Source organism: Equus caballus, chromosome 31 (assembly GCF_041296265.1).
Source record: "Equus caballus isolate H_3958 breed thoroughbred chromosome 31, TB-T2T, whole genome shotgun sequence".
NCBI lineage: Eukaryota > Metazoa > Chordata > Mammalia > Perissodactyla > Equidae > Equus > Equus caballus.
The window spans coordinates 2,557,294-2,570,149 of record NC_091714.1 but is presented as its reverse complement, the minus strand read 5'-3'; the positions used below and the strand labels follow the sequence as shown (position 1 = coordinate 2,570,149).

Sequence of the window (12,856 nt, the reverse complement as noted above, 5' to 3'; positions counted from 1 at the left end):
TATTAAGTAATTTAAATGTGCAGTATTCTGTCATACAGTTTTTCCATAGTTTTTGTAGCCGGCCCCTTTTCATGTGCTTGTAGGTAGTTTACAGGTTCTTTTGGCATTGTAAATAATACTCTGGTCAGTCTCCCTGTTCTACAACTTTGGGGGCTCATCTGATTACTTCCTCAGCAGCTATGCTAGAAGAGTGGCTCAGCAACACCTCGGGATGCTGCCATGGCCGGGCTGCCCCTAGGAAAGTCTCTCACAGCCCGCCAGCCCTCTCGTTGCCTCCCAGCCTGAGAATTCTTGGGTGTTACAGACAGTCTGCTGTCTCTGCAGTGCAGAGTATCTTCAGTTAACTGAATTGTTTTGTCATTAGCAAGGTAGACGTCTTTCTACATGTTCATTAACCATTTATATTCTTCTGTTGCAATGGCCTTTTCTATTCTTTTTCCATTTTTTGGTAGATTCTAAGTGTTCTCTCTGTATTGAGGGTATTAACCGTTTGTCAGTGAGTGAGGTTGACTTGAGAGTGGAATTTGGGCCCATTTTGGATTGCATCGGAGTGGGTTGAGAAGTTGTTCGGCTGTGACGCCTGTGTCCTGAATGAGGGCTCCTGAGCACAGTGTCAGCTCGTACGCCTCTGGTTAGTGCAGTGACGCAGAGAAGGAGCTCGTGTGCGTAGATTGCCCAGATGTGAAAGTGTCAAAGAAAAGGAGAGTTTAAAACATGTGTTACAGTTTCTTCTGTTTATCAATATAGTTTATGAGGTGATAGATTATTTGTGTTAGGAAAATGAGCTACTTAAAAAGTGAGTCAAGTTGTTCAACTTTGATTCAAAGCTTGACTGGTTTTTAATTAAATTATTTTTATGATTAGAAATGACATTTTTAAAGTATATTTGTCAAAATTTAGTCAAGTGTATCAGTCTTACCTTAATATTCACTTTCAGCTCATTATTCTGTACAATTGACTTCTTGTCGTAGGGGCTGTTGGAGAATTGCCTTTTGAAAGTTTAGCTTCAAGAGCATGAACACTGGTAACTCTTGTGGTTGTTTAATCATCTTAAAAAATCATATGGAGTTCTTCAAGATTTACTTAATTTGGACAGACATTTATTAAATTAAAGTATATTTAATACCTTATTTCTTGTGGTTGGAATGTTGTGTTACTCATTTGGTCTGTTTTAGGATAAAATTGGTTAAAATTACTGAAATGTGTAATTTATACATTTCTCTTTTAGTTTCATTAATGAGTACACAATAGTTAAGTTATATAAACTCACTATAAAATTTTGGTTACCAATTCCTGCTGGTTCAGTGTATTAGTTTGTACTGAGAGGAGCTTTATTCTCTGTGCGCAGCACGGCAGACCTGTGGGGGGGGCACATGAACCTGATGACGTCTGCCGTTGGATTTGGGGATGATTACACTGTAACTATTTCTAATACAAAAGTTTTAAAGTCTTGTTGGTGCTGTTTTTTCTTGCAGTGAGAATTCTCGACTGGCTGCCGAGGTTTACAAAGACATGCCTGAAACCAGCTTCACCCGGACTATTTCCAATCCCGAGGTGGTTATGAAACGGCGGAGGCAGCAAAAACTGGAGAAGAGAATGCAGGAATTTCGGAGCTCAGATGGGCGACCTGATTCGGGTACGACTTTGAATTGTTTTTCTCTGTCATATTTGCTGTAAAGGGTGTTATTTAGTTACACTTCTTATATACGCGTGAGGCCTTGCTTCAGTAAGGTTAGTGGGTGATGTCGCCTGTTAGGAGTGAGTGTACTGTGTGTCTGATACAGAATCAGTTTGCCTTAAGTGTGAGCATTCTACTCACATAGAGATATGTTTACTTACAGATTGTTCCCCAATGTGGCTTTCTTTTTTAAATTTTGGCAAATTTTAAATATACACAAAAGAAGAGAGAGATATAATGACCTCCCCATGTGCTTATTATCAAGCTTTGTAATTAACAACTCATGTTTCATCTCTGCTCTCACATATGTTGCTCCCATTCCCAAACTATTATTTTGAAGCAAGTCCCAATTTCTCGTTATTTCATCTGTAAATGTTTTGATATAGTTTCCTGAATGGTAAGGATTCTTAAAAACAGAAACAAAACAAACCACAGTGCCGTGGTCACATAAAAAAGAATTGACAGTGATTCTTTAACATCCCCGAATATCCAGTCATCGTCAGATTTTCCTGGGTGCCTCAGGTAACTGCTTTGGTTGAGTCAGGATCCTAGTAAAACCCACGTAGGGCAGTTGGTTAATGTGTCATTTATGTCTTTCGTTCTAAAATCCCCTTTCTTCTCTTTTATCTTACCTCCCAGTTTGCTTATTCGTTGGTTTGTTTTAAAAAGCTAGGTTTCTTGTTTTGTAGATTTTGCTGACTACATCCTGTGGTGCTATGTACTGTTTCTGCCTCCTGTTTTCTCGATTTCCTTGATGATATACAGATAAAGCTTTAGGGGTTTTTTTGTAGGGAGGAGGTGGGACAGAAATACTTACCTTCGTCATCCACAGGTGAGCAGTGGTTTGTAAAATTTTTTAATGAACTAATGGATTTAAAACTTCTCAGTGTTTTTCCATCTGTTGTAGTTGTTGTCCTTACTGATCCTTGAAGTGTCACTTTGTGCCCATGGGCATCTCTTCCAGCTGGCGCCTGAGCCTCTGACATGGCCCCAGTGTTCTGGGAGAGCTTCCCTGGTGACAGGATGGCTAGGCTGAGCAGGTGCACTTCCTGCTCTTTCTCTTGCCGGAGAGAGGGGCTTGATCTTCTGGAGGGATGGGCATCTGGGTGCCAGCAGGGCTCCCTGTTATTCCTTAGTCTTTGCTTCTAAGCCTGTTTAGCGGACAGTGCTAGGAAATATATATGTTTTTTACTATTTTGATTTTAGAAAATCTGGTATCTATTCTCTTACAATAAAATTCTTCTCTCCTAACAACCATAACTTATTTGCTTTTCCCTGTAATATATAGTAATAACATCAAAATAAAAATAATGTGACTTTAGTATTTGAGCTGTAAATTATTTTTGTATATTTTTAGCTATGTGGCATAAAACCTTTATTTGTAATTAACCTGTAATTGTATTCAGCAAAGAAAATAATACTTGTTATAAAGTTACATGTTAATTATAAAGTAGTTTTACTTGTTAAAAAATAACAGCATAATTATTTGAGTTTCAAAAAGTCATTGTATTAGAGGGGTATATCATTGATCCAGCCTTTCCTGAAAATGTCTGTCTTAAAATGTCATCAACTGTGTAGTTCTTTCCTAATGTTACATCCAGTTGCTTAAGAGCTGGGCGTCATCCCCTTGCATCCTGTATACTTACTTGTTTGTTTGAGGGTTTTGAACGTTGGGACTGGCAGTGTTTCTCTAAAGCCTCGTCTATAACGGTTTGGCCTGGGAGGGATCGCTTGGTTCTGGACCTCTTCTCTTGAATCCGAGCCTGAGTCAAAGGGTTTTAGCCCCTATCCAGATCGTTTTTATAAGTACAGTCTGATATGCGTGTGTGGCAGCAGGTGAGATTTGTCAGGGGCGGCTGTTTATACGTACGTCGGATTCACGGGAACAGTCTCTCTGTTAGTGGCCCCTCTTGTCTTCGTTTGTGAGGTGGTCTGTGGACCCTGGTACTGGAACGCATGGTCCCTTGGTTCTGCCGCCGTGGCAGAAGTTGCTGAGATTCCTGTGCGTCTGCAGAGCTCTGTGCTGCACTGTGGTGCTCCAGCAGCCCCTGGCCATGATGGAAGCTGGCCCTGAAACATGTTTGCCACCCTAGCATCTTTTGAGCCTTAGTCCCCTTATAACCGAGTCCTAATTATATATTTCTGGAGAATTGTAGTGTTGCTGATTCAAAAAGACCAGGAGAGTGACAGGCTTATTAGTTCCGTGAATAATTTAATAGAGTACTTTTGAGACCCAAATGATTATCTGTTTATATATATATCTCCTGTCTTGTTTAATCAAGGATTTGAAATGACGTACAAATATATACTCTCAAGAAAAAAAAGAAAAGAAAAAGAACATGAGGAGGGAAAGAAAATATGAAAATGAAGAAGAAGAAGAAAGTAAAAATTTTAAAAAGGACAAGAGGAATGCCCAGGCACACCTCCCTATGCTAACCTACTACGTACCAGAACTGAGGGGACTCTATGCCACGGGAAGGGGCTTGGCGTCATTATTGCAACCATAATTTCCTCAGTGGTTCCTTGAGGAATGTTTAAGTGTGGGCTCAGGGGTGTGTGAGTCATGGTAAAGATAGCTGGCTTGGAGTATCAGTTTTTATAAGTAGCTTAAAATGTTTTTATAAGAAATGAGTTTTCATTGTGGATTAGGATGTAACATTTATAGATATTGTTAAGATAAAACAGGAAACTCTGCTTGTCACTTCAGGCTATGCCCCCAGGGACCCATATTTATTTTCCTCTGCCATTGGGGGTACTTTGATGGGAAATTTTGATATAATCTGTTAATAAGCTGCTGAAGAGTCCTAAGCTGGAGCTTAGCCTAAGCTTCAGATATGAAGAGTTTGCTGTGGAAGCAGAGCAGCTGATGGGTTTGAGGGGTTGGTGATCGGAAGGAGGCACGCCCAGTGAAAGTATTGTGTTGCCCGTGTAAGGACTGAGCCGCTGCACTCGATCATTGACAGTGGGCTGCAGAGAGAGGATGGAGGACATATGTAAGAGGTAACAGCCTGGATTGTACTGGGAGGGAGGCGTGCAGGATGACCCTGCTTTTACTTGGATAGGCATTGATGGGCTGTGGCACGCAGGAACATTGGGAGTGGAGGATAGGTGTTGTTTATGTGTGTCATAAGAGGTGCTGGCATGATGTGGGGCAGCTCTTAGGCTGGTACTTCAGTGACTAGAGTTCTAGTCAGCAGTGACACAGGGAGATGATGATTTGGGAGTAATCTGTGGTTGGGGGCAACATCATGGGTGTGGATGAGATTGTTTTGGGTAGAAAGTTTACAGATAATACAAAAATTTAAGGGAAGGCCATTGTTAAGAGGAGTTGGCAAAGAAAACAGAAAAAAAAAACCCTGCAAAGAGTTAGGAGGAGAAACAGCAGAACATCCAAGAAGTAGGGCTCGTCTATTAAAGGGGGGTTGAGGATGAAAAGAGCATTTTTCTGTGTAGACTCCCAGGAAACCCTAAAAAACTAGCTCTTATTAGCAAAACAGCTGTTTGTGGTTAATATTAAGCAAGTCAGATATATTAAGTTTCGGGCATTTTGTTTATTTTTAATAAATAACTTAGAAAAATATATCCTCATAACCTGCTGTAGCTATTAGCTTGGCTATTAGGTTGATGAAGAATGTGGGCTGGGGACGTGGCCACATGTGGGTGAGGCTTCTCTGAGAGTGACCGCTGAGCCTGAGGGTTGGTTCCCCAAGTTCTGATGACATACGAGTGTCTGTCTAACTCACAGCTGATCAGACTTCGCTGCTCAGGCACAGGCACTTTGTGATGGCTTCAAAGTGAAATTGACCCAGAAATGCCCTGTATATTTCAGTTACTTGACATGGCACAGATATTCTACCAACAGTTGTAGTCATGGTTTTTTCTTGCTGAGACATTCATTAACGAAGTTGTAAGAGACTTTTTAGGGAGTCAGTCCTTCCACCTTAGGTTGTCGTGAACAGTGTTGGGAGCAGCAGGGCATTGTGCCCTGGACTCTGGAGTGGGGTTGCACTGGGGATCCTTATGTACTGCGAGCCTTGGTTTGTTCATCTTCAGAACAGGGTAGTAATCCTGCCTTAATTTTAGAACTGAAACAGATGTTTACACCAATAGGCTCTAGTCCATAGTAGGAACTTTGAAATGTTAGCATCTCTCTCTCCTTCCTTAGCACGTTGGGAGGCATGTATCTCTATTATGGACAAGACCATGGTATATGCTTGTAAACAACTCTTTAAATTAGACTGTATTCATTGTATTCTTTTTATCAGAATGCCTTAGTCATTATATTAAAACCAAATTAAGTTTTAGACTGATGTTCTGAAACATTCAAATGGATGATAAAAGTAATTCCATTCAATAGCTGAATTCATTTGGCCACATGGATATGAATTTTACAGCTCCCTCGTCATGTCCTTTAGAAGGAGTGCCACTCAAAATTATATCTTCTGTAGGAACCATGCTGATTTTTTTAAATTACTTTCTGATAAGTCTTGTCCTTAAATTTTTTCGGACCAAATAGTCTTCCATCTGCAAAGTCTGTAACTTTGGGATCACGAGGTACTAGTCTAGGCTTTCAGCAGATGTCAAGTATTAAGAAAAACTAAATTTCTGGCCATTTGCATTTTTGGTAGCCATTTAGGTGAAGATACAAGTCCATCTTCCCCTTTCAGAACAGATGGTCTGGTTTACTCTTTGGTTGTCTAACGTGTAAAGCAGATAGGTGTTCCCTCCGTCTACAGAAGCGTGCATGTTTTTCCTGTCAACGACGTCAGGCCGCATTTGGAAGTAGAGTGTAACTCAGTGAGGACGGAACGCGTTTCGATGGAGTGGAGTCTGTGCTCTAAGACCTGGCCTCCCTGCTGCTGCTGCCCCTCGCTGCAGCTTGTCTTTACCCCAAGTCAGGTCCCACCTGCCTGCACACAGGCGCGCACAGGCACACACACTTAGACACACAGAGCTTGAAGCCTTCTGGTGGCTCCCACTTCAACTAGAATAAAAGCCAAACTCGCGATGGTGGACTGTGAAGTCCTGCGTGGTCTGGTCTCAGCCAGCCTCTGACTGTGTCTCCCTCTTTCCACCGGGGTCTGTCCACTTTGGCCAGTGACCTTGGCCAGACTTAGCCCAAGAATAGACCTTATTAACTCTTGCTGGTCCATCTGCCCAGCAAGCTCTGTACGTGGTCACGTGCCTGCTGCTCCTTACCATTCAGGGGTCGTGACAAACATTGATTCTCAGAGAAGGCTTAGTCACCCGGCGTTAGGAAGCCCCGCATCACTTTCTTCCTCACAACCATGCTTCTGTTTTCACGGCATGTGCCACTGTCTTCAATCATTTCTTTACGTGTTTTCTTGCTAGTCTTCTCCCCTGCACCACAACTAGAACGTAAGTTGTTTGAGGGTGAGGACACTGGGTGTTCATGGCTGTGTCCTCAGCGTCGGAGCAGTGGGCCCTCGAACCCTGTGAGTTTGCACGTGGTAAAACATGTTGACAGCCTGACTCCTGGCCTGCGTCGGCAGGTCCACATTCTAACACTAGCCTGGTCTAGCTGACTTCCTAAAAGACCAACATTTTTTTTCACCGTGAATCAAGTTGTCAAAATGCGGTTTGTTCCAGACTTATTGAAAAAGAGAACATGAGAAATATTCACTAGCCAGGATAACTGCGTTAGAATTAAGAAGCAGCAAGGAGTCATGGAAATGTCGAACTTGCTTCAGGAGAGCCACAGATCTCGTAATGCAGCTCTGTGATTGGCGAGGGAGAAAAGAACGTTGGAAAGCTCACCCCAGGCCCCGCGTGGTGGAGGGGAGGGAGCCTCGCTTGACTTCCTCCCCAGGCCTCCTCTGGCTAGACCCAAGGCTTGAGTGCTTGAGGCCTTAGATCATGAGTAGCAAGCACTGTGACACCAGAGTGACAATAATATAACATATAATATACCATAGTATACCATATGTAGAATTCCATTAGAGAGAAATCTACAAATAAAAAAGAAAACCTCTGCATCTCCCAGTTGCGCTGTTCTAGTTGGTTTTTTCCTCCCAAGTGAGTTCACGGCTGGAAATGACGTTCTGGTTTGCAGAACCCAGAAGTGAAAACAGAGTCTAGGACTTTGGTGGCAAATACCTTATGAAACATCTTTGGACTCTAGCACCTGAAGTCTCCTGGTTTCTAGTTCAGCTTTTTAAAATTGATTTATTTAGTGGGATTAATCTTTAAACTTACCCGAGTTTTTAATTTAAGTTTCAGATTGATGATCAGGAAGTAGAGAAAATGGGGAGAACGGGTATATAATGGTGCGTGGGGACGGAGAGGGAGAGCCGTCGAGGACGGGGCAGCACTTGAGGACCCCCACGTTCCTCCCGTCCATCCCTCACCCATGGTGGAGATCGGTCCATCACTGCAGAAACCGCTGGCACTTGACGCAAGGACAGACGCAGTCCTGGCACACAGGATTGTTCACTGTAGCAAGATGTCACCATGTCAGCAGGTTACTGCCATTGTGTGTCCTCTAACAGGAAATGAAAATAGAACTATTATACAGATATCCGTCTTTGCACTCATTGCAGCTGGAACTTAGGTGCCCTTTTCTTAAGTGATTGTAAACATTAGCTCTATTATTGGAATAAAGTAAAGTTATATTTAAAGATGTCAAAATTTTTTTTCAGGTGGAACACTGAGAATTTATGCAGATAGTTTAAAACCAAATATCCCCTACAAGACAATCCTGCTGTCTACTACAGACCCTGCAGACTTCGCAGTGGCTGAAGCTCTGGAGAAGTATGGTCTGGAAAAAGAAAACCCGCAGGATTACTGCATTGCCCGTGTGAGTACCTGTTCCATCAGCACTTGCTGATACGGCACGTGCTGGAACTTGGCACTTAAATGCGATGGTATTTTTTAAATTGAAGTTAAACCTAGACTGATTTTCCCCCCACTGTATCATGTAGAATCTGATAAACTGAAACCGTGTGTTAAGTATATATAAAAAACAACATTCTCCAGGGGCTGGCCCTGTGGCCGAGTGGTTAAGTTTGCGCGCTCCGCTGCAGGCGGCCCAGTGTTTCGTTGGTTCGAGTCCTGGGCGCGGACAAGGCACTGCTCATCAAACCACGCTGAGGCAGCATCCCACATGCCACAACTAGAAGAACCCACAACGAAGAATACACAACTATGTACTGGGGGGGCTTTGGGGAGAAAAAGGAAAAAATAAAATCTTAAAAAAAAAAAGGAGTGGCCGCAAAGGCTCAGTTGTGATAGATTTATTAAAAAAAAAAAAAAAAAACAACATTCTCCCTTCCATTGCAAAAGTAGTATATATTCCTGTTACCAAGTAAGCAAAGTATAAAAAGGCAAATAGTTCTAATACCAAACGATAACCACTGTTAACATTTTTGTATATATCCTTCCAATGATTATTTTGCATATATAGATAACTAACTTTTATTTTAGTAACGTCTCCTTTAATGACGTTTTTCTTACGTTTTTTACTGAGATATGTCGTGAAGATTCAACTTTTAAGTAAATTTCATTTTGCTATTCATAATTAGCCAACATTTGGTCAATATGTTTAATAGTCATCCTAATTTCTTGGAGATAAAGAATTTGTCTTTGACCCTAGCACTCAAGAAATACGGTGAAATTTTATGCCTCGGAACTGATTTGGTAACACTAAGTAAACTCAAGCAAGTCTTCTCTGCTGGGACAGACTACTTGGAACATTCTTCACCTTTCAGTCAGTCATAAGAATATACTGACTTCTTCATAACCAATCTTTCTCACTCAAAAATCTCATTGGCATAGATTTTTTAAAAAGATATCCTCCTTGGGCTGGCCCCGTGGCCGAGTGGTTAAGTTCGCGCGCTCCGCTGCAGGCGGCCCAGTGTTTCGTTGGTTTGAATCCTGGGCGCGGACATGGCACAGCTCATCAAACCATGCTGAAGCAGCGTCCCACATGCCACAACTAGCAGGACCCACAACGAAGAATATACAACTATGTACTGGGGGGCTTTGGGGAGAAAGAGGAAAAAATAAAATCTTTAAAAAAAAAAAAAAAAATGACAGTAGGGGCCAGCCCCGTGGCTGAGTGGTTAAGTTCATGCGTCCTGCTTCAGAGGCCCAAGGATTTGCTGGTTCGGATCCTGAGCACAGACATGGCCCCACTCATCAGGCCGTGCTGAGGCGGCGTCCCACTTAGCAGAACTAGAAGGATCTACAGCTAGAATGTACAACTATGCACTGGGGGCTTTGGGAAGAAGAAGAAGAAGAAAAAAGATTGGCAACAGATGTTAGCTCAGGTGCCAGTCTTTAAAAAAGAAAGACAGTAAAGGAATAAAGAAACTCGTGTAAATGCACAAGAACAAAGAGAATGAGAGAGGAGATGGCAAAAGATGAGAGTTGTGAATGCAATTCTGAAGAAGTAAGTCAGTGGTGTTTAACTTACTGGACCAGAGAAAGCCTGCAGAGAGAGAGCCCGCCAGGGAGAAGGGTGGCGGCACCTGCGTCGCAACCCGAGCAGACTCAGGGACGAGCGGCTCTAACGCTTTCTGAGTCAGCGTTGAAAGCTGGCCGAAAACAAGCGGGGTTGAAGGTTTTAGGAAGTAGTGGACTCCACCGTCCTGACTGCCTGTCGTCCCTCCATCTGAGGGCTGTGCTGCCGCTGATGGCGGAGGTGGCCTTGGAGGTGGGAAAGATGAAGGGAAGGAAATCTATCAGAGTAAAGAACAAAAAGCAAGGGAGACAGAAGAGAAAAGATCAGAAATGTGCAGTATCGGTGCAGATGAGCCAACACGCAGCTCATGGGGGACCAGGTGGAGAAAGTCAGAGGGAGTGGAGAAAGTTCTCAAAGAAATAGTGCTAGACTATCTCCTGGAACCAAAGGATTTGAGTTTGTAGGTTGAAAATGCCCACTGAATAATGGTGCAGTTACTTTGAAAAAGATCTGAACCCAGGCATATTATTTTGAAATTACAGAAAACTAGAGAACAAGAGAGGATAATGATTCCAAAGAAAAAGATTCAAGTCAAATATAAAGATTGAGGGGCAGGATTGGCACCCGTGAGCCCAACAGTGAAGCAATGCTTTCTAACGCAGAGTGAAACGATTTCCTATGCAGACTCTCAGACAAGTGTTAGGTGGAGAGAGTAAAGACCTTTCAAAACACACAAGGCAAAAATTTACCACCTATGCATCCTTTCTCAGAAAGGTACTGGAGGACGTTCTCCAACAAAATGATGGGTTAGGCCAAGAAGAGAAAGATACAGGATCCCAGAGTGGAATCTAGCAACGGACAAGGTAATTCCAGGGTTGAGGGGAAGGAGAGTCTGGAAGAGCACTTTGCACTTGTCCTAGACAGCACCCCCTTCAGAGTGGGGATGCCCTCTAGATTAGAAATAATGTTTAGAAATGCACTGGTACGTATTAATTATAACATCTAGAACTAACAAATGCTGGTAAATTCCTGAGCGTGTTTCTGTAAGAAGTTTTTTTCAGGGTTGTGTGTGACAGTGATAAATAAGAAGCAAACTGAACACGACTAAAGGAGTCGCTGGAGGCGTGCTCCTCCCCTCGAGTGCCGTGTCACTGGGAACCTGACAAGTTAGAGCTGTCCTGGTTGGCTGGGAGATGTATACATTTTACTTACTTTATGTAAAACATACTCTGTATTTGGAAACACAGTCACCGTAAAAGAAAACCACACAGCAGTTCTGTGCGAACGTTTCCGTGAGCAGAGGAAGCGTAAACGCCCAGGAGCAGCACACACCAGCTTGTTCACCACCTGCGTGAGGGCAGGAGGGTGGAGGAGACGCAAAATACTGTGTGTAATTCAGATAAGAACCCTCTTTTATAAAATAAATGCATGAAGTATTGAAAGCGCAATCATAAAAATATAGTTATCAGTATTTTTTTCTACAGTAGTTTTTTCCTTCCTTACACTTTTCTGTATTTGAATTTTTTGCAGTGAGCCTGTATTATTTGGAATCAGAAAAATAGAGCAGAGCTCATTTCCTTGCGGGGTGGGTGAAGACGGATGATGTTGAGGACTTGCTTTTTGATCTGCCTTTTCGTTCCTTTGGTCTCACTAGGAAAGAGTAAGAAATATTACTGATAAATCAGAGGAAAAAAGATGCTTCCAGAAATGAAAAGAAAATTTTATATTTGATTTCTGGCTGGTAGAGTCCTCGACAGAGAGGGAAACAGTGTCCTGAACTGAAGTCCCCCATACTTTGCGGACGAGGTTGGTAGGCTAAGACCGGGAGGATGGGTAGTCGAGGTGATCGTGCCTTCTCTCTGAAGGAAAGATCCTTGCGGTGCGGGGCGTCCTGGTGCCTTTTCCTCCTGGCGGTCAGGCGGGCGTAGAGGAGAGCCTGTTGTGATCCTGCTCTGTGAGGGGGTCGCTGTGATTCAGGAGAAATTTGTAGCAAGTCTGCATGGGAAATGCAGTTACACCTGCAGAGTAACCGGGTCCGTGGACAAGGATGGACTTTGATTCATGACCCTTGTGCTTTTGGTTAGTAACTGCTGCGACCAGTGTCCTTAGTCAGAATAAAATTGGTGAAACAGTGTGAATGGGGTTAGGCCGTGAGCGCTGAGCCAGGAGCCATTAGCAGTGCCGAGCCTCGCGCCCACGCCCGCGCCCGCGCCCGCTGCTGGGGCTGCTCCCGGGCCTGCCGAGGGACGCTCCTGGGTGAGCGCGTCAGTCCCTTAGATACCAGTTCCGTACAGGTGCGTGTGATGCGATGGTGAGGATGAACTTGTTGTTCTAACCTTTTTTTCCTTTCAGTAATTTCTGCCTTATTTTTGCTGATGAAAATCAGAACGTGAAAGAACACCTTAGCGAGGGTCGTGAAGTTGTGAAAGCCTGCTTTGGGCTTTTATTTACAGTCCCCTTTGAGGCCCTTTGATGGTTTCTTCTGAGGGTCTCCTAGTTTTGGTTTTCTCTTCTATTGTGTGCTTGCACATTTTCTTTGCAAGCTTAGGCAGCACAAATCAAGAGTTGATTATTGTTTTAACCTTGAATTTGAAATTCTTTGTTTTCTTGGCTTGCCATCTCATAAATTATGTAACATGTAGCTCTTTCATATTCATTCGTCTGTTATTGTATTTACTTAATTAATTATTCAATAAATATTTAAGTTCCTCTTATTTGTTAGATACGATGCTGGGGTAGAAAAGTAAGAGCTGCCT

The 12,856-nt window shown here is 42.9% G+C and overlaps 1 protein-coding gene across 36 annotated transcripts in view; it reads left to right on the top strand.

The window, feature by feature from the left end:
* Positions 1 to 12,856, top strand: part of AFDN (afadin, adherens junction formation factor) — a 139,849-nt gene that overhangs the window by 43,375 nt on the left and 83,618 nt on the right. For all 36 annotated transcript variants that reach the window (XM_070256370.1, XM_070256353.1, XM_070256380.1 and 33 more), the window contains exons 5-6: positions 1,476 to 1,636; positions 8,338 to 8,495. In XM_070256370.1, coding sequence (XP_070112471.1) covers positions 1,476 to 1,636; positions 8,338 to 8,495 — 319 coding nt within the window. The remainder of the gene's footprint in view (positions 1 to 1,475; positions 1,637 to 8,337; positions 8,496 to 12,856) is intronic.